The sequence below is a fragment of the Dama dama genome, chromosome 33, assembly GCF_033118175.1.
Source record: "Dama dama isolate Ldn47 chromosome 33, ASM3311817v1, whole genome shotgun sequence".
Taxonomy (NCBI): domain Eukaryota; kingdom Metazoa; phylum Chordata; class Mammalia; order Artiodactyla; family Cervidae; genus Dama; species Dama dama.
In genome coordinates, this window is record NC_083713.1 from 38,697,029 (window position 1) to 38,718,906 (window position 21,878).

General features: G+C 39.8%; 1 protein-coding gene across 4 annotated transcripts in view; it reads left to right on the top strand.

The window, feature by feature from the left end:
* ITGB6 (integrin subunit beta 6) overlaps positions 1-21,878 on the top strand; it is an 82,728-nt gene that overhangs the window by 55,913 nt on the left and 4,937 nt on the right. For all 4 annotated transcript variants that reach the window (XM_061135011.1, XM_061135013.1, XM_061135015.1 and 1 more), the window contains 4 exons: positions 2,563-2,785; positions 5,769-5,866; positions 12,716-12,835; positions 17,992-18,158. In XM_061135011.1, coding sequence (XP_060990994.1) covers positions 2,563-2,785; positions 5,769-5,866; positions 12,716-12,835; positions 17,992-18,158 — 608 coding nt within the window. The remainder of the gene's footprint in view (positions 1-2,562; positions 2,786-5,768; positions 5,867-12,715; positions 12,836-17,991; positions 18,159-21,878) is intronic.

Here is a 21,878-nt window from a genome sequence, read left to right on the forward strand (position 1 = left end):
ATGTGTCCTTGGAATGTTGCCAAGGAGCAAACCTTGAGAGGCAATACCTGGTGCACACTTCTTTTTCCGAAGAAAAGTATGTTACAATATTTGCAAGTAAGTGTTTGTTCGGATCATCAAATGCCAATTTAGGATCTTGGGCGTGGTAGGCAACCAGAAAATACTATGCAAGAACACACAGGCCCATTGTCTGAAACACTTTATTTACCATTTTGTAGTAGTTCATACACTCCTCTGGCCAGCTCTTCAGGAGACCTTCTTACCTCTCTGGCTCTTCTGTGAGGATCTCTGGTTACATTATAAATGTTGATAACACTCCAGGGACTTACTCACTCTATCTGCTTGCCCCAGATAATCTCATCCCCATCAGTTTCAATCGCCACTTATCCCTGGTGGATTACAAAACCCAAACTTCAGGGCTGTGTATACGTATCCAACCACCCACATGTCTTTCAAACTCCACAGAACCAAAAATGAACTAATTGTCTTCCCTGTCCTAAGCTGTTCCTCCTCTCCCTCAAAACAATCTATTCACTTAAAAATTAAAAACTTTCTATGCCAGGCCTTGTGGATAAGGCACCACAAGTGTTACTTCCATTCGAGGGCAATAAGAAGAGGCCCCATCCAGCTAGCAGCCCAGTCTGGTCATCTGAAGAATTCCATCTTCTCTCTCCCTCCCCCTCTTCCCTGGGCATCTCATGCCTTGAATTTCATTCCCTTTCCTATCCAAGGCCACAGACACTTCTCAGGACTCACAGCTTCTTATCTATACTGCTGGGAGAAAAATAATATATAAACACATGCACACAGTTGATCCTTGAACAACACAAGTTTGAAGTACATGGGTCCACTTATATGCAGATTTTTTCAATAAATATATTGTAAGTATTTTTGGAGATTTGCAATGATTTGAAAATATTTACAGAGGAACTATGTAGCCAGACAGAGATATCAAAAAAGAAAATTTACATGTGTTGTGAATGCATAAAGTATATATAGATATTGCTCTATTCTTACATAGGCATAAAGTGAGTGATATTTAATGTAAAATTAATAATGTGTTAGTTTTCTTACTGTTTGATAACTTTGCTTTCAAAGCATTATATTATTGTCTAGTATGCCTCTCTCATGATTGGAGAAACTGCATATAGTATTAAAGGTAAGTGGTTTTTAAGAAAAGGGAATCATGTTTGTAATATGAATATGTCCATAATACTATAACCATAAACATTTTAACAATTCCTTCATTGGTGTATAGGTCAGGCTACTCTGAAGCAATGATACTAATTACACTAGGCTGCCATAAAGTAATCATATCATTGTTTCTTCATTATCAATACATAAATAGCTATATTTGTAAATAAACATGAATTTCTTTTTCACATTATCTTTTCATTTTTGATATCTAGTGTTAGTAATTTACCTAATATCTACAGTATTATAAGATGATTTTGATGTAGGTACTGCCAGATGATTCATCTAGTAAACTTACAGTATTGATAGATACAGTTAGTCACTCAGGGGTGTCTAACTCTTTGTGACCCCATGGACTGTAGCCTGCCAGGCTCCTCTGTCCATGGGGATTCTCCAGGCAAAAACACTGGAGTGGTTTGCCATGCCCTCCTCCAGGGGATCTTCCCAACCCAGAGATAGAACCCAGGTCTCCCTCATTGCATGAAGATTCTTTACCATCTGAGCTACTAGGGAAGCCCAAGAATACTAGAGTGGGTAGCCTACCCCTTCTCCAGGGTATCGTCCTGACCCAGGAATCAAACCAGAGTCTCCTGCATTGCAGGCGAATTCTCTACCAGCTGAGCTACCAAGGAAGCCCTATATAATATATGTAACATACAAAATATGTGTTGATCAACTGTTTATGTTATCAATAAGGTTTCCAGTCAACAAGAAGCTGTTAGCAGTTAAGTTTGGGGGGAGTTAAGAGTTATTCTCAGACTTTGGACTGAGGGGAGACCTAAGAGTAGGGGGCGGTGCCCCAACCCATGGGTTGATCAAGGGCCAACTGTATATATACATACACATAATCGCACACACACACACCAAGTAGCTAACTATAGGCTTCTAGATTATCTCATTTCATGCATATGTGCTCAGTTGTGTTGGACTGTTTGTGACCCAATGGACTATAGCCTGCCAGGCTCCTCTGTCCATGGGATTCCACAGGCAAGAATACTAGAGTGGGTTGCAGTTTTCTTTTCCAGGGGATCTTCCCAACCCAGCGATTGAATCCTCATCTCTCGAGTCTCCTGCATTGACAGGCGGATTCTTTACCACTATGCCACCTGGGAAGCCAGCCCATAAATTCTATTGGATATAACATCAGGCAACCTAGTTGATCTTCAGTTAAGAGACCAAGTCAATAAATACACACCATTAGCAAAATACACTCCTATCTACACTCCTTCCCACCCCTGCACAGCACTCACTTTTTTCCCTCTTTTTTTCTTCAGTCTTTTTGATGGTGTTTAAAGGCAAAGAAAAAAGATGGTCCACAAAATCCGGAAGTGGTTTTAGCCCTAAGAAACCCAGAATTTTGTTTTGCAGATAATGGCGACTGTGACTGTGGTGAGTGCGTGTGCAGGAGCGGCTGGACAGGCGAGTACTGTAACTGCACCACCAGCACGGACCCCTGTGTCTCCGAGGACGGGATCCTCTGCAGCGGCCGAGGGGACTGTGTGTGCGGCAAGTGCATTTGCACGAATCCTGGAGCCTCGGGACCCACCTGTGAACGCTGTCCCACCTGCAGCGATCCCTGCAACTCTAAACGGTAACGTATCTACCATCTACAAAAATCTCTCTTTGTCCCTAGGTTTCATGATGATCAAAGTTGTAACGACATTTTATAAACTCAGACCTCAGACTGTTCTTGCTGGCTTTGGTCTCCAAGCATCCATCAAAACACACAAACCCGAAGGGCCCTTGTGATCAACAGCCTGGAACATCAGCCTCTCCATTACCTCCCAATGCTGATTATCCAGGTCCACAAAGTCACATTTCTATGAGAGCCTCTCAAGGAAGCTAAGCTGAGGTCCCACACTGATAACATCAGATGGCCTCTCCCTTACAATACCAGCCACACATCAGGAGTGCCCTGGGGGGAGACTGACACTCACTTTCTGTACTTTTTACAGGGAAACAGAGGAGCTTCTTATCAAGTTTATAGCCTGACCTTACTGATTCATTCCTATCTACAGACTCAAAAAGGCAAAGAAGCAGAAAGATGATCTTGGCTCTCCACTCATGCTCTTTGGCAACTTTCATTGGTTGCCATTCTACAGAGCGAATTACACTTTCTTTTTATCATCAAACAACAACAACAAAAAGCAATCATATTTTTTTTCCAATAAAAAAAAAAAAATTCTTCTTAGCTTGGCAGCTAACTTCTTAATGAAAAATTGAGGTCAAGAAAAGCAAATCTCCAAACTGGCTGTGTTATAACATTGCAGGTTTAATGTATTATACAGCAAATATGCTTCAGCAATTCATATTTTCATTAAAAAAAACTTGGTACCCACAATGGGGACATGTGCATATCCAATGTGAACAAAGTAAGAAAATCAATATTACCAATTTTCACTCAGTGTTTACTCACTATTCAAGTGTCAAAATTTCTCTGTCACTGTGCCTGAACAGATGCCAAGAGAAGCATTGGCACAAAGTTAGGCTTGTGTATGTGTGTGCTAAGCTGCTTCAATAGTTTCCGACCTTGTGAGGCCCTAAGGACTTCAGCCTATCAGACTCCTCTGTCCATGGGATTTTCCAGGCAAGAATACTGGAGTGGGTTGCCTTGCCCTCCTCTAGGGGATCTTCCCAAACCAGGGATCGAACCTGTGTCTCTTATGTCTAACCTGCTTTGACAGGCGGGTTCTTTACCACTAACGCACCACCTGGGAAGCCCAAAGTTAGGCTTACTGGAATACAATTTAATATTAAATTCCATTATTTTTCTAATTTATCTTCTCTGTAAACCTGATTTAATCTCTTTTGAAAAAAAATTTTATTTAACTATGATTGATTTACAATATTGTGTCAGTTTTTAGGTGTTCAGCTTTAGATTCTTTTCCACTGTAGGTTATTATAAGATATTGAATATAGTTCCACGTGCTATACAGTAAATTCTTGTTTATTTTATATATAGTACTAGGTGCATGTTAATTCCAACTTCCTCATTTATCCCCTCCCTCTCCCCTTTCCCCTTTGGTAACCAGAAGTTTGTTTGTTTGTTTCATCAGACATGTTTCAATCTTAGATCTGGTTTATAAGGTATGAAATTAATGGTCAAAGTAGTTTGAATTTGAGGAATTGAGTAGAGTGATCCACTTGGTATTTGTTAGTTTTGAGGGGAATCCATTCTTCCATTTATTCTTTCATGCACTTCTTTATCAAATAGGTGTTAAATACCTACTTACAGGCGAGAATCATGTTAAGTCTTAGACATACAGTGATAGTGAAACAGCAATAGTTCCTGCGGTCACAGGTGCTAAGCATCTACTGGCAAAGACAGAACATTTAAAAAGTAATTATAATGATATCCGGGCTGACAGTTATAATAGGGGATAAAGAGGGAACAATAGAATTCTCTGGCAGGAGATAAAGCTACTAGGCTAGCTTGGGCAGCCGTCAATAGGGTACACAAAGAGATAGAGGTTTTAAGGCTTTCACAGTCTTCAGCAGCCCCCTACAAAACCACCCCAAGTAAATACATAACCTCGATAAGTGCAGTGTGCTTGCGGTGCAAAGGCAACTTCCAGATAAGATTCCTATCCCCACTCCACAGAGAGTGCTGCTCCTAAACCCTTCCAGCAGAGGAATTCAGAGGCTTCCACTGCAAGGGGACTGATAAGGGCTAGGGAAAGCTTGCCTAAGGAAGTGCGGTTTCAGCTGAGGTGTGATAAGGCATGAGCGGGAATGAGGAGTGTTTCCAGCGCTTAGAAGAGTGTACAGTTCCTGGGCCAGAGTTAAGAGAGAGGCGGTATGATGCTTGCTCACAGTAAGAAAAGTTTTGCAGCTTTGGATTACCCCAAACACTATCTGTAAAGTGATTTTCAGCACAAGATTAATTCAGAATCTAAGTTTTACTTTTGCTGTATAGCCATCACTAGAGTAGCTTAATTCCTGGGTTATGGTCTTGGAAATACACTTTTAAATAAGTAGCAATCCTTTACTTAAAAATCTGCATTAATGAGGATCCAGGCTGTAATACTCAGCTTTTGAAAATACTCTTATCAAGGTTTGAACTCATTCAAAAGAGTTACAGAAAAGTGAATCTTTGAAATAGTCATTCATGACCTACGAGAATTTTTGGAATTCTTGTTAAAATACAGACTATTTCTGTTAAGAAATTCACACTTTAGTCTCTAATTTTATTTTAGCAGCATAAACCCTTCCCAGGAAAATGTATAATGAAAATATAGCTAAATTAAATACCAAAATAATTGGGACATTTTTTTTGTTGGGGAAATTTTTTTTTTTTAATCTGACCAATCAGAAGCAATCATTAAAGATAATGAGGATAGTAGTTCTTATCAAGGCTGCCTTAGGGAGCAATGATTACTGAGTGGAATTCAGACTAAAGCAGTTTCCTCTTGGATATCACCCAACCATCTTTTTGAAAGTAACAAAACACAACATCCTCTCTGGGACATTTCTATAGCTGGAATTACAGTAACAGCATGAAAGCAAAATCCCAATTGCATATCCATTTTTACACCATCACAAAACTGATTAATTCTATTGAATAATGTTCACAGGAGCTGCATTGAATGCTACCTGTCTGCAGATGGCCAGGCCCAAGAAGAATGTGTTGACAAATGCAAACTAGCTGGTGCGACCATCAGTGAAGAAGAAGGTTCTACTTGTCTTAAATTGCTTTCCTTTCCTTTGCACAGTTTTAGAGAGGCAGAAACTCTGTGGAGGGCTTTTCAGTAGCTCAACCTCATTTGTACTGGGGGGGTTAGTTCACTCGCATTCATTTTTAAGAGTAAATGCATTCCAGAAGGCTAAAGACTTGATGGTTTGGGATACAAGCAATTTAAAGTCCCAGCTTTTCTGTTTGGCTTTAGCTCTGTTGGCAGATTCATCTCCGCTTAACACATGCAGCTGGAGAGAATTCCAGAATGCTGTAATTTTTTTTTTTTTTTTAATTAGAAAAGAGGAAAATTGAAGAAAGAGCTAAATATTAGCCCCCTAACTTGAAATCATCCTCCGTCATTTGCCTGCCTTATTTCACGATAGGAAGAAGTGAGGTGTAGTATGGGTTTTCTGACAGCAGCCCTCAGGCATCGGGCAGTTTCTGGTTAGTGGCCATTTTTCCTCCCCTTCCCTCCATGTTTTTACTCCCAACTTTCCAGACCTGGATATTACATCGTCATCTTTTTTTTTTTTTTAATTGAAGTACGGTTGCTCTACAATATTGTGTTAGTTTCTGCTGTATAATGAAGTGAGTCAGCCCTATGTAAACATATATCGCCCCCCTGTCTTGGACCTCCCTCCCACCCTGCCTCCTCACATGGTCATCATTAATCCTCTGTGCCCTCAGTCCCAAACTCCAACAAAGGCCTGTTCCCTTTAGGAGGTGCTTGCTCAGTACCTCAGTTATGTCCCACTCTTTGTGACCCCGTGGACTGCAGTCCATCAGGTTCCTCTGGCCACGGGATTTCCTAGGCGAGAATACTGGAGTGGGTTGCCATTTCCTCCTCCAGGAAAACTTCCCAACCCAGGAACTGAACCTGCGTCTCTTGTGTCTCTTGCATTGGCAGGCAGATTCTTTACCACTGTGCCACCTGGGAAGCCTTGTTACCTTTTACTGCTAAGCAAACTCTGCTCTTGCTTCTGTCTGCCATTTTTGAAGTGACTTACTTAAAATCAGATTCCTTCTAATGGCAAAAGTTTATCTCAGATATGTAAATAGGTTGTATTTTAGCTGGGAAGGCATTTAAAAAATAATTTGTGATCTTTAAAATAAAACTGATAAAAAAAAAAAAAAAAAAAAAACCTGATGACTGACCCTCCTAAAGGGACTGTCTGGGGGGATTTGTTTTTCCATCATCACAAACCCGCCATGAGGTAGAAACCGCTGCTCAGGTAGGAACCTTGCTCTGCACACCTTAGAGGTGCAACTCCGATGTATTTTGGGTGGAGTGAAATAACCAAGATGATAATTTATGACAATCTAGCATATGTGTCTTGAATAATGAAACTAGAATATAGAAATTAATCCATTTCCAAAGTGATATAAGTTAGTGATATTTCTATTGTTTTGAAAATTACCAACATTGTTTTAAAATTGAGGTTTCTGACTATGCACAGTTAAATAACCCTATATGGAGGGGTGGGTTTAGTGCTCACGAAACCCCTTGCCTGTGCATTTCTGGTGCCTTAAGATAAATATGCCAAATAGCCATAAATTGGACAAGATGGTATGTACCTTACACTAATACACTAATATATTAATACCTTACACTAATACACTGAGCACCGGGTAAGATGGCGTTTGTGGCCTGTCCACATTAGTAACAAGTCCACAATCTCAGCATATCCTCTGGCTTCATTTCACAGCAAACAGTTGGTATATTTACCATGTGTTTCAAAGAAATGACTAAAAATTGCAGAAAATGCCCTGCAAATGACTGGAACCAAAGTAACTAACAGCATGGGACATCTAATGTGCTGAGGGGAAAAAGAAATCAACCTTGGAAACATGTAAATCACAAATAGGGAATGTACATATACAGTTTTCTGAGTATAGTTAGTTAGTTAGTGTTAGTTGCTCAACCATGTCTGACTCTTTGAGACCCCATGGAAACTCCTGCGAAACTCCTCTGTCCATGGGACTTTTCCAGGCAAGAATACTGGAGTGGGTTGCCATTTCCTTCTCCAGGGAATCTTCCTGACCCAGAGATCAAACCTGGGTCTCCCGCATCATGGGCAGATTCTTTACCATCTGAGCCACCAGGGAAATGCCTTTCTGAGTATAGATGATCATAAGTGCTTGGATTTGAGAGGAAGATTATATTCTCAAGTAGCCAACAAATTGTTTCATTATTCTTATGGTGTAATTGACTAAATTATCTTCAAAATAGGGGACTACAACTATTTCTAATTCAGAAATCAAAGTGATTGGTTTACTAATACCATTTAAAGCAGTAGTTGTGATGAATTTGAAAGAAAAAATATCTTTGTCAGCCTGAGAATCTAAAAGTCACTCTTCTAATGGGTTGTTGTTGTTCTTGCTGTTATTAAGTCGCTAAGTCCTATCCAACTCTGTGGCCCCATGGACTGTAGCCTGCCAGGTTCCTCTGTCCATGGGATTTTCCAAGCAAGAGTACTGTAGTGGGTTGCCATTTTCTACTCCAAAGGATCTTCCTGACCCAGGGATCAAAACTATGTCTCTTGCTTGTGTCTCCTGCATTGGCAGGCAGATTCTTTTACCATGAGTGCCACAAGCATATGTATCTTCTAATGGGCCTTTTTAATAAGTCCTGTTCCAAATTACTCACTCGGTCATGTTATTGATCGTATCATCTTAAAATTATCACTGCATATTTGCTCTTCCATGGGATCTTTTATCAGCTCATCCTTCCCCTCACAAGGACGTGAAGAGTAAAGTAAGCATAAACTTCATAATCTAAATAAATTATTCCTCAAATGTGCTATGATGACTTGTGTGAGCATTTCTAAGGCCATGTGGCTTAACTTTTATATTCCTTTCTACTGAAATAGAAGTCTTGAATTTACCCCAACATTCATGTACTCAGAGCATTGTTACTCAAAGTATGTTCTATGGAACCCTAGTTCTGAAAATGTCACATGGATAAAAGCACCAATGGTCATATGAATTTTGCAAATGGGAAGTTAAGCTTTTTGTTTGCTTTGCAAGACTGAGAGCTGTCATGTACATTAAATTAAATGTGCATTGTGAATCTTCAGGTGAGGCAAAAGGAAAAATTAGAGTAAGGAGGGATTCCCAAACTTATTTGACCCCAGAACCCTATTTTTTTCTTTCCTGGGAAACTGTTTTCTCTGAGAAGTACTGTCTCTGCCCCAAAGGGAAGATCTCAAATACATGGTTATCTTGAGTCAATGGTGCAGACAGTTTATATTTTCCACATCCTTCCTAGACCTTCCCAGACCCCGGCCTCTTAACCTCCATTCTCACATTTCTTCCTTTTCTATGTACGATTTCATGGATTGCCTGAGATCTTATTTTCGTTCTATTATTCTAAAACAGTGCTGCTAGCACTCATACAAGTGAGTAAAACAGAAAGGTCCATTTCTAATGAATAACAAAAGAAAAGCTTAGCAGCTAATTATGCAAATCTCCAGCCCAAGCTGGACCTTTTCACTACACATTCAATAATGCCCTTTTAATACCCAAACACTACAAAACAGGCAAAATCTAGAGTCATAACAGTCATGAAAAGGAGTGGTGAAGTAATTAAAGCAAGAAGGGAGTCATGACTCAAAGGTCATGTTAGCAGTTCCATTAAAACTTAAAAAATCCCGGCCAAGTAAATTAAGCCTCCCTGTGCTTTGGTGTAGCTATTTAAGAGGAAATAAAAAAGCAGGATTAATATTACTGAAAGCAGTATTATAAGCTGTCCACATATTTTCTACCTGAGAATGAAATGTTCCATTAAGTAAGTTTTAGAAGAGCAGGGCGGGTGTGCACTGTCATGGCAAAGCAGGAAGGGAAGGAAAAAAACACTCCAACAAGTAAAAGCATATGCCGTAAGATTCCATGAGTCCTAGCTAACTGGAATGGTTTGGTAGGAGAATGTGTGGTGGAGGTCATCTGAAAATGACCAAAGTATGAATTATATATGTAGTGGTGTTGCTGTCAAACACATGACATAGCACAAATTTCACTAATCAAGTGTTGCCTGGAGGTGCCCAAACCTCTTCATCAGAATCACCTCTTTAAAGATACTATTAACAATTCACGAATATGCAAGCTCCTGTCCACAGACTTCTTAAATCAGAATAGCCAGGGTGAGTCCCTGGAATCCATCATTTCAAAACTCCTAGGTGATTTCCATGTGGGTGTGTTAAGTCACTTGAGTTGTATCTGATTCTCCATGCAAAAATACTAGAGTGGGTTGCCATGCCCTCCTCCAAAGGATCTTCTGGATCCAGGGACTGAACCTGTATCTCCTATGTCTCCTGCCTTGGCAGGCGGGTTCTTTACCACTAGTGCTGCCTGGGAAGCCTCCCAGGCAGATGATGGTAAACAGTTGGGAATGACCAGATGAGAATAGTTTGTAATTAGATTTCTTAATATTCCTATGTAAATAAGATGCTTGTAAAAGATTTGAAGAGGCTTCCCAGGTGGCTTAGTGGTAAAGAATCTACCGGCCAATGCAGGATATGCAGGTTGGATCTCTAGGTGGGGAAGATCCCCTAGAGAAGGAAATAGCCACCCACTCCAGTATTCTTGCCTGGAAAATCCCATGGACAGAGGAGCCTGGAGGGTTACAGTCCATGGGGTCGCAAAACAGACACAACTTGGTGATTAAACAACACCAACAAATGGATTCAGAAACAGTTTGTTCACTTAAATTTATCCTCTGAAATCTTATTAATAATGCTAAAGACTTCCCTGATAACTCAGTTGGTAAAGAATCTGCCTGCAATGCAAGAGATCCCAGTTTGATTTCTGGGTGGGGAAGATCCACTGGAGAAGGGATAGGCTACCCACTCCAGTATTCTTGGGCTTCCTTTGTGACTCAGCTGGTAAAGAATCCACCTGCAATGTGGGAGACCTGGGTTCGACCCCTGGGTTGGGAAGATCCCCTGGGAAAGGGAAAGGCTACCCACTCTAATATTCTGGCCTGGAGAATTCCATGAACTGTATAGTCCTCGGGGTTGCAAAGAGTTGGACACTAATGAGCGACTTTCACTTTCAAATATTTTACTAGTCTCAGTTGTTGTGGATAATACAGGCGTGCTTCTTATAACTTCGGCATGGTGTGTTTAATTTTATAAATTAAAGGCAAAAAAAACGTTGCTATCTTTCTATGGTTATGGCATTGTGAAATCAAAAATAGATTATTGCTTAATTTTTCTTCATTAGAGTCAGAGGAACATAGCTAGATTCTGTTTTATTGAAAAAAATTTTATGTTGAAGCTAATGAGAAAAATTACAGATCTAAAAAGACTATGTCCAAGATTATCAGAGACAATCTCAGCTTTATATTCTGACCCATTGTATCATAAGACACTTGCTTTGGATCGTATGGACTCCCCTGATAGCTCAGCTGGTAAAGAATTCTCCTGCAATGCAGGAGACCCCTAGTTCGATTCCTGGATGGGGAAGATCCACTGGAGAAGGGATAGACTACCCACTACAGTATTCTTGGGGTTCCCTTAGGGCTCACTTGGTAAAGAATCCGCCTGCAATGTGGGAGACCTGGGTTGGGAAGATCCCCTGGAGAGGAGAAAGGCTACCCACTCCAGTATTCTGACCCCGAGAATTCCATGAACTGTATAGTCTATGGGGTCGCAAAGAGTCTGACACAACTGAACGACTTTCACTTGGATCATATGTCTTAAAATTTTAAGATAAGAGCAAACAGTCATTCTATTTACAGGTTTACACACAGAAAAAAGTGTAACAGTATCGTTAAAAAGTCTCTAACTTAGAGGAGAACTTTAAGTAAGTTTTTTTTTAAATTAGAAAAACCTTACATAGTTTTGGCATAGGTATCAGACCACTAAAATGTCTGATACATAGTACTAACATTATTGACCATTTTACTGTATGATCAATTTCTGTCATGACACTCATTCTCTGGTTCTTGAATAACCTCAAATTTATTTGAAAAAGATTTGAGGAAAATTGAAATTTTTTTTTAATTGAGAAAAGGGCTATATGAGTGGTAGGCCAATGGGCATCCTCTGTGTGTATTTGCGCTAATTTGTTTTAGTCGTGTCCAATTCTTTGCAACCGAATGGACTGTAGCTAGCCAGGCTCCTCTGTCAACGGGATTCTCTAGGCAAGAATACTGGAGTAGGTTGTCACTTCCTTCTCCAGGGGATCTTCCCAGCCCAGGGATCAAACCCACATTTCTTAAGTCTCCTGCACTGGCAGGCAAGTTCTTTACCGCTAGTGCCACTAGGGCATCCTAGTCTCCTTTTATTCTGGGATTTATCTTTATCCTGCTGGTCCCCATGCTATATAACACTTCAGTCTCTGTTAACTCGTATTGATTTATATTTACTGTTGTGAGCATACATGGCCAGCAATCTGACTAGGACATTGTGGAAAAGGCCCCTTTAGAAATACCACTATGTTTGAACTGTGTAGTCTCTTTCTGAAATGTAATCTAGGCTTCTTCCCAGATACTCTGAGCCAAAGAAACCATATGGCTTCCTCACTGCCATAATCTGAGCCATTCTATTCCCATTACAGTACCTGCCTTGAAGCACTTCACTCCATTGAAATTGTGCACCTATCAGACTGATGGGTGCATTTGATGGTCAGTCCTGATTGACCACACCTGGAACTGTTCTTCTGGAACAGGAGTAGAAATTAAACCCTCAGTGGGTGGAGGAAAATCCTAATGTCTTTTCTATTCCTATTCTGCAATGTTGGAAATTTCTATTTGCATAATAAAACTCAATACTACTTTGCTTTAAAAAAAAAAAAAACATCTTTTGGAAACTCATTTAACCTAATGAATGACTTCTTTATCTACAGATTTCTCAGAGGATAGCTCTGTTTCCTGTTCTCTGCAAGGAGAAAATGAATGCCTTGTTACATTCCTACTAACTACAGATAATGAAGGGAAAACCATCATTCACAGCATCAATGAGAAAGGTGGGTGGCTTGCCTTCCCTTGTCAGTGATAAAAGATACTACATGGGAAAGGAGAAAACAATCAGAAAGGTACTCTGGGTAGCTTGCCAGGAAAGACATTTCCAACTTTTTGATTTCCCAATGACTGAAAGATACCTATTGAAAGGTTTGGTATGTACCAATGTCTCTTATTAAGATCAAATACAAGAGAAGAGTGTTCTAATCCAAAAAGGTGGCTGATGAATTATAGAAAGGTGGACCAGTTAAATGTCAGCGAAAGGTGTGGCTTTAGGAAAGACGAACAGGGAAGAGGAGTACAACAGTCTAAGAGAACAAGCTTTGAATCAGGCCAACCTTGGGCTCAGATCCTGCTCCACCACTTCATCGACGTTTTGGAAGATACTTGCCCTGCATGTCTCTATTTCCTCATCTGTAAAATGGGGAAAACAACAGTACTTTCTTCTAAGGGTTGAGTCAAGGATTAAGTGAAAAAATGCATGTAAAACATGTACTAGTTAATAACTTACCCAATGGGTCATTAAATGATGGCTGAGTCAGAAAAGGCATGAGTGACAAGGAAGGAAGGAAGGAATCTCTAAAGGAAGTCAGAGTCCATCGCTTCTTGTGAGTTTTCCTCCATAGCAATTCATGGAGTCAGCTTCATTTTCAGCGAAGGGGTGAGAGAGAAGCTTATAGCCAGGAGAGAAGAAAATAGTGAGAAAAGCACTTTTGTTGAGACATTCTTAAGTTTTAGTGAGTTTCACCTGGGGGCTTGTTAGACTGCCTGTGTCCTGAGTCAGCAGGCCAGATATGGCCCAGGACTCTGCATTGTAACACTTCTCCAGGTGACTCTGATAGAGCTGGCTTCTAGACCTCTTCTGGGTGACTCTAACCCTCACAGGCCTGCCTGCCTGCTTAGATACTCACAGGTGCCTCACCTTTTCTGTCTTCGGTTAATGATGTGCCCCTAAACCTTTGCGATAGAAACGACAGTTGCATGAAATCAGACCTCTCTGGCTCTTGTCATCAGCCTCCTCCTCTTTCCCCAAAAAGCCTGGAGCCCAACTTCTGGCCCAGACAATAGCAGCAAGGCAGGCTAGAAGGCCGAGGAGTTTTGTCGTGTGTGCTGGTCTACCAATGTGCTGACAAAGCATCCAGTCCTGAATGTGAACCCGAGAACACCAAACTGCCATCACTTAAGAGTGTGAAAAGCAATGACACCATTATCAAGAAGTAAGTTCAAAGCACTATGAACTTACCAAGAAAACAAGATTAGAAAAGTACCACATTGTAGCTAGGGGTCAGGGAGAGGTAGAGGTCAGCACAGTGCAAGATACAAGTGTCTGATGGTGACCTTGTTGCTCAGATGGGCAGAGTACTCCTGGAGACTTGCTCTTGAATAGTTCCTGTAAATCAGCTGCTTTGAAATACATACATATTGTCTATGGCCATACCACCCTGAACACACCAGATCTCATCTGAAATGCATACATAAAGGGCACTGTAGAGGCCATTAGTTAAGGAAATTTAAGGTGATTCCTGCTGTACCAAGAAGAAATACTTTATAGTACAAACACCTGCCTCCTCATTATCTGTTTTCTACAGGCAAATTCTTCACCTACACCCCCCGCCCTCTGTGACCATGGTAATGGCTTTAACTAGTTCTCCTGGAATCAAAGCCATTCCTTATACTATTAACTTCACTGGAAAAGCAAGTTTCAAACAAAAATGAAACTTTCCAGAATAGGCTCTGTCTTTAATTCAAGGACTTTTGTGTCTAGTTGATTTTTTTTTTTCTTTTCTTGTGAAACATGCCTTTGGTTGCTAAATGTTTCCTCATTACTGAACTGTTGGGTTTTTCTTCTTTTGTCCACACAATATGAGTGGCATATCAACATGCCATCTTTCTGAGAAGCCCTCAGCTGCCCTGATGTCTTTTTATTAAGACTTTTTATTCCCCCTCTGCTTTTGCAGCAGGAAAAAGTGAGTGGGAAATGACCTCCCTAAGGTTTAACAGGAGTCCCCTGACAGCTTGAAGGATGCTCCTTTCCTGGTAAATGTTCCCGAATAGATCAGAGCTTCCGGTGGCCCTGGACAGAGCCTGACCCTGGAGTCTGTTGTCCCCTCTCACAGCTTTAAGACCAGAGAGCCCAGGGCAGACGGTTGGAGGCACCCGGAGAAAAGAGGCAAAATGAGAAAAGAGAATGTGAAAGTTAAGGAGTCCCAGGGTTCTCCTACCAAATAGAAAAAGATAGCCAAGTGAAGAGTCACCATCAGTGTGTGTGTGAATGTAGGGATATCTTCACTCATCTACTTTCCAGAGAAACTTTCAGCAGACAAGAGCCGCCTTCATGAGAACCACGATGAATGATAGTTGGGGAGGCTTCCTGGCACAGATATGAGTGTGGATCTGACACCCACAGGTTCCACCTTGGAGATTCCAAGCCCTTGAGGTCTTGAGCATAGAAAGGGAGAAGGGTGCCTTTGTGTAATACTACTATATTACTGCTACTAACAGTAATGGCAGCTGTCATTTACTGAGCCCTTATTAATACCATGTCAGGTGTTATTCCATATGTTTCACATGTTTTAATTTAACATTCTCAACAACCATATAAAGCAGGTATTGCTATTATTTCCATCTTATGGGTAAGGAAGTTGAGACGTCAATAATTTGCTAGGTCCTGCAGCAATTAAACACTAGCACTGGTTGGGATCTCTGGCAGGCTGGCCAGGCGCTCATGCTCTTAACTACTGTGCTATACTGCCTCCCACTGGCTGAAAGAGCATAAAGAAATCTGGATCCCCAGATTCTGTCAGAGAGCACTCTCCCATAGAAATGTTATGCAAATCACATTGTATTGTTAAATTTTCTAGTTAACCTTTATGTAGTTTTTAACTAGAGGATAATTGCTTTACTATGTTGTGTTACTTTCTGCCATACAACAACACGAATCAGCTATAATTATATCTATAACCCCTCCCTCTTGGAGCCATCCTCCCGCCTCCCATAAAAAGTATAAAAGAAATTAATTTTAATAGTATGTTTTATTTAATCCATTACATCCAAAATCTTATGTCAATGTACAGTCAATATAAAATTGTTAATGAGATATTGTACTTTTTTCTCTTATCAAGTTTTCAAAATCAGAGTGTATTTCACACTTAACACAAAGCCTAATTCTGAAAAGTCACATTTCTAGTGACTATTGAGCTATAACCACATGTGACTGGGCTACCAGATAGGCAGCATTAGAAATTCAGCACCTTAGAATTAGGTGCCGCACTGACCTGGACTCAACAGACAAGCCTGGATGGTACACAGTGATAGAGAAAGCCTTTTCTCCTACCTACAACAGGTCTTCAGTATGAGCGTCTCAAGAGATACTAAAGAGAGTATGGAAAGTGGAAATTTCTTCTGTGTAATACCTGTTATGGATCCTGGGCCAAAATCCTTGCTTGAAAAATGTTTAATTCCCAGCGACTCTAAATTCTTCAAATGATTATCTCCACCAGGCCATGCCCGTTCCTCCTATATTTATTGCCTACCAGAGAGCCCTCCTAATTCATATTCTGGCTGCAGGGTCTCAGCAAGCTTCATTTTGCTTTGAGCAAGAACATTCTATGCCCCACCCCAGACATTTCATAGTCAAAGATATAGCCAGTATATATTCTCATGGACACAGGCCTGCCACTTTCTTTGCAGGAGTGTTGCTAACCTATTAGAAGCAGCCATGGTTCATTTGCTCTTCTAGAAACGGTCTTTAGATCTTCATAGTGTAGTAACTATTTCATTAACTCCTCTACTTATTTCTGCCTAATCACCTTACGTGGCTTTTTGGCTAAAGAACAAAACTGTGTGAGGCCAGGCGTCATGCTGTGAGGGGGTCATTAGTCCTGCTCAAATTCAGATCAGCTATAGATCTTACCTTGAAAGCAGCATGACTCGTCCTGTGTGTATAACTCTCCTTATTAAATATCTAAAAGCAATAAGAGTTAGGATAAACTAAACATGATTCATTTCCTCCCCAGATACAACGGATTTGCCTCACTTCTTGCAGAGGGAGGCAGATATTTAATGATAAATTTTATGGGGGACTTTTTTTCCCTGATAGCAAAGGGAGAGCTTAATTATAATGCTTCATTAAGAAATGTATCATCTCCCAGGCATATTGCAAGTATTATTAGTCATTCTGCTGTCAATGAGAGAAGGTACTGTATAATTACAAAATTGTATTAATATTGTCAATAGAGTCAAAATAACATTTCATAGAATGTTCGAGTAGAAAGGACTATACAGAACACCTAATTTCTCAAACTTCCCTAGAGATAAGAATCACTTGGGATACTTTTAATAATAAAGAGTCTGTGGCTCCATCCAAACCAACTGAATTAGAATCTCAGGGGATGGGTCTAGGAATTTCAGAGGTGGGTTTAATAAGCATGAGCACCTGGGCTTAATCTTATCAGGAAGTTAAGGGAACACTGAAGCCCCACACCTTGGTTTTACAGACGAAGGCACTGGGGCTCAGAGAGATGGAGAGACTTAATGGATTTCAGACAGCTACTGTCCATCAGATGGGAATGGAACCCACCTCTCTTGAACCCAATTCAGGAATTTTCCAAGACACCAGGGCACTGCATTAGAGTGAAAATAAAACTGAAAACCATGATTATTTTCTGTCGATATATTTTAAAAGGAAGAGCAAGTAGTATACTTCTCGGGGGTAGGTTGTATTTAATTTTGAGTGCAATCTATATGATTCAAGAAAATCCATGAAAAAGTGTATGTGTGTGTACACATTCCATTTCTACTTTGTCTTATACTCAAAAGAGGTCATCTTTAGTAAACTACAGTCTTTTCACTGATGCTTTAAATACCCCATGTATATTAATTGTCACTTTAGAATTCTAATTCTTTTTGAGTCAGTCATTTCAAGTATATATCCATTTGCTTTGAATAATCAAGTTCTTACTTTATCTTTTGTTTCCTTTGAAGAAATAGGGCTATCCTTCAACAAGTAAGTCATTTTTTAAAATTCAGCAAAACAAAAGAGATTATTATCTTTCCTCTACTGGAGAAAAAGTATGGTTTGAAAATTTAATGAGAAGTGTTTTCTCTACATCAGAACATTAATTGAACAATCTCCTTAGTATAATTTTCTTTGTTTCCACAGACTGTCCAAAACCTCCAAATATTCCCATGATCATGTTGGGGGTTTCACTGGCTATTCTTCTTATTGGAGTCGTCCTACTGTGCATTTGGAAGCTCCTGGTGTCTTTTCATGATAGGAAAGAAGTTGCCAAATTTGAAGCAGAAAGGTCAAAGGCCAAGTGGCAAACGGTATGCGCACACCTAGGGGCTAGCTACTCCTCCTGAGGAAAAGATGGGGTGTTGGATTTCTTCTGCACTAAGAGTTAAACTGTCACATTCTTTCTCTGCTCCTCTCCCCACATCCCCAACAGCTGGTTTCTGTTCTGCTTTGGGGACAAAGGGACCTCTGTCCATTATCTGGAACTCAGATAGTCCTCACAGCGTTCATTTGTCTCATGGCAATGAAGATTTCCCCTACTCTGAAGAGTCACATGAAACTCCTTATACTGTTAGCTACTTAGGAACATCAAGGCGATACATTTTATTCTTTACCACCAGAAGGTTCCTGCAGGCCCCATTTGACAAGCATACATGCTACATCTAAACATTTCCATATATCGGCTGTTAGAGCTAATGGAATAATGTTCAGGAGTAGTATGACAGTTCATGCCAATTTCCATGGAAATACTCATTACTCATAATAGGTTAAAAAAGCAAGGCAAGAAGGCTTTTAAAATACCATCCAGTTAGCTTTTCTGAATAGCATCAATTTTAAACAGCTACCTGAAAAAAAAAAAAAAAAACCCTCCAAAGTATCGACTTTTAAATATATGTACTCAATAGATATAATTTATGTGTCTTCTCTTCACAGTGGGCAAACACAAAACAGGACTCCAATTTTCTGTGTTTCTTTTCCACAGGAGAGATAATTACATTTCTAGAGGCCCATAGAAACAATTTCATGGTTTTAATTTCATCTCTCTCTCTCTAATGGTGTGTCCAGCTATCTGATAGCAATTATCTTACATTGCTGATTCTTAAAACCATGATATCACTGGAGAAAATACAGGCAAATGCAATGTTCCTTTGGGTTCATCTCCCCAAATAATTGATGTTAACACTTTTTTCTCTAGTTCTATAATGATATCTTCCATACCTAAAGCAAATGGAATTTTCTGTTTTAGGTACATTTATCTTAATAAGAGATGTTATATCTTATGCAGTTATTTTGAAATAAATATAATATATGATGCAGGGCAATAGACCATGAATATTTTTATCTACTTTATCTTCCCATTAAAAATACCTTTAGACACCATAACCAAATGCAATGTATAGATTTTGTTTTGATCTTGGTTTAAGCGCTCTAACTAATATATATTTTTTGACAACTGGAAAAAAGTATAGACCTGGGTATTAGACTGATAGCAAGAAATTATGGTTAATTCAGTTAGATAGGATAATGGCATGAGGCTTTGATAGAAAATAATTAAGGTTTACAGTAAAAAGGAAGTGAAAGCTGGGTTTGCCCTCAAATAATTCAGCCAAAAGAGAGAGAGGAATAGTTGAAGTAACTGTGGCAAAATGTTGATAACCCCTGAATCTGGGTGATGGGTCTACAGAGGTTCGAGATATGACTTTCCTCTTCTTTTGTGTATGTGTGGACTTTTCCTAATTAAACAAAATCCTTAGTAATGTAAAGTGAGGATTTGCAATGAAGATATAATATTTCTATCTCTAATGAGGTAAAAATGTAACCTGACAAGTTAGTTTGGTGACTTAGAACCCAGTACTATGAAGCCAAAGTATTGGAGCAATTAACTTCACCTGACTCCCTGGCCATAAATGTTATTTTTAACTCTCACCAACTGTCAGGAAAATGCCTGGAAGGGGTCAGAAGGCAACCAGGTTAAACAATGTGATTAGTGTGTTCATGTCAATCTCAAACCCCCAATCCATCCCTTACCCACCCAACCCATTTTCCTGGTAACCATAGGTTCATACACACTACTATTGTAAAACAGGTAACCAACAAGGACCCACTGCATATAGCACAGAACTCGATTCAGTATTCTGTAATAACCTAAATTGGAAAAATTTTTGGAAAAGAAGCAAACAAGAATGTGATTAAGTTAGTACAAAATGCAATAGCAGTAGTTAGTTGAAAGACCATGAGCCCTGTGCAGTAGTCTTGATACTCCCATTTTTGAATGTAAGAAAATTGAGGCTCAGAGAGGATAAGAGATTTCCCAAATTGTTGCTTTATGATGGAGCTGAAATCCTAATTGCAGCCTTTTCTTCCAAGCACAGCCTTGACCCTCCTAGAAATAATAGGCAGGTGTTCTGAAAACAAGCACTTGGGCAATTATAATGTGTGTATCTACTAACCAGCACTTTTTCATGTTCTCCTACAAAGGCGTGAATCCTGACAAATGATTAATATCTTTAAAATAACATTTTAATTAACAGTTAATTTTCCCCAAAACATGAATTGTTTTCCCTCAGGATGTAGAACATGACTGAAATTCAAATGCTGAATTTTTGTTGTCTCTTCACCTAAAGTGGAATTAAAATATGCATTAAACAGATAAAAGCATAAATGAAAAATATTATTCCCTGTTAAATTGAGTTTCTTTGAATAACAAATGTTTGATGTTCTTGACTAGATAATGACTGGGTCATAATTATTCACTTGGATGCAAAAGAGGTTTAATTCAAATTATTCAATTCAAATTTCACTAATATGTCCTATTGGAAAAAAAAAAAGAGAATGCTGCTCAGTGCATCCATTTTGGGGTCTTTTGATTTGATTTTGTTTTTACCTAAAACCTTTTTCCTCTCGAAGAACTGAATTTAGTCTTCAAACCCAGGGGATCTCAAGGGACAACAGTGGGATCTTCCAACCCTTAGGCCCCCATTAGACTCTAAAGGTGATAGAGTTCTGGATAAGAAAGAGCTTTGTTCTTGCCTCCTAAAATATTTCATTCATCAACTATAAAGAAAGGTTACCTCTTATTACACTTTTAGAAATACAACCCCCATCCATAGTCTTTATGAAAACATAAAGGGAAGATATTTAAATCCATTTTTGAGTAGACATTTTTTTCTAGGATGACAAGTCATTAACTAAAGGCAAAAATCATTCAGTCTGACATTCGTTACAGTCATGGATTGATTTTGCACTGTGCTAAGCAAATCAGGTCTACATTTGGCAGTTAGGCAGTCATTAAGGCAGCTGCAGGTCATGACAGAGAGCTTTCTTATTACCACTTTTTCAAGCTCAAAAAATGTGCCATTGCATTTGTAAAATCCACAGCCTAAATTAGCACCGCCCAGAACTCCTGAGGGAGTCAGCCTAGTGACTCCAGAGGGTTGGAGGAAACCTGACCTTGTTTAAACAGCGCAGAAGGGCAGATCCACCAGAAATGGAGCCAGACACAAGCCTGTGTCTCAGCTGGAAATCCTAGACAGATAGGCTGCCACTGGCATGGCACTGAAGGAGGCAGTGCTGGACATCACCCCACTTTCTCCTGCCAACAACATTTCATTTGAGCTCATTCTTCTGAGTTCTGATCATTGGCTGAGGCCAGGAAAAACTACTGGCCAGCATCAAATGTACTTGCTTTTACCCTAGCTTTAAGCTTCCACCTTACCCTCCTACTATGTTGGGGTCTGCTTTATCTACCACCCCATTAGCATGCCCAGACCCTATGACTACCTTTGCAAGAGACCCCCCACCCCCATCAAATATTGTAAACTTTAATAAACAAAGTTGCTTCAAAACACAGAAAACTGCACAATCAAAATGAAACATTCAACAAAATATCTGCCAAATAGCATTGTGTATCCAGTCAACTGCAACTCAAATCACCTCCTTTGTTGTGCATATCAACTGTGTTTAGTGTGAGATGTGGGATGACTGACATGATCTGGGATGGGGTCCACAAAAGAGCTCCTAGTCCTACAAAG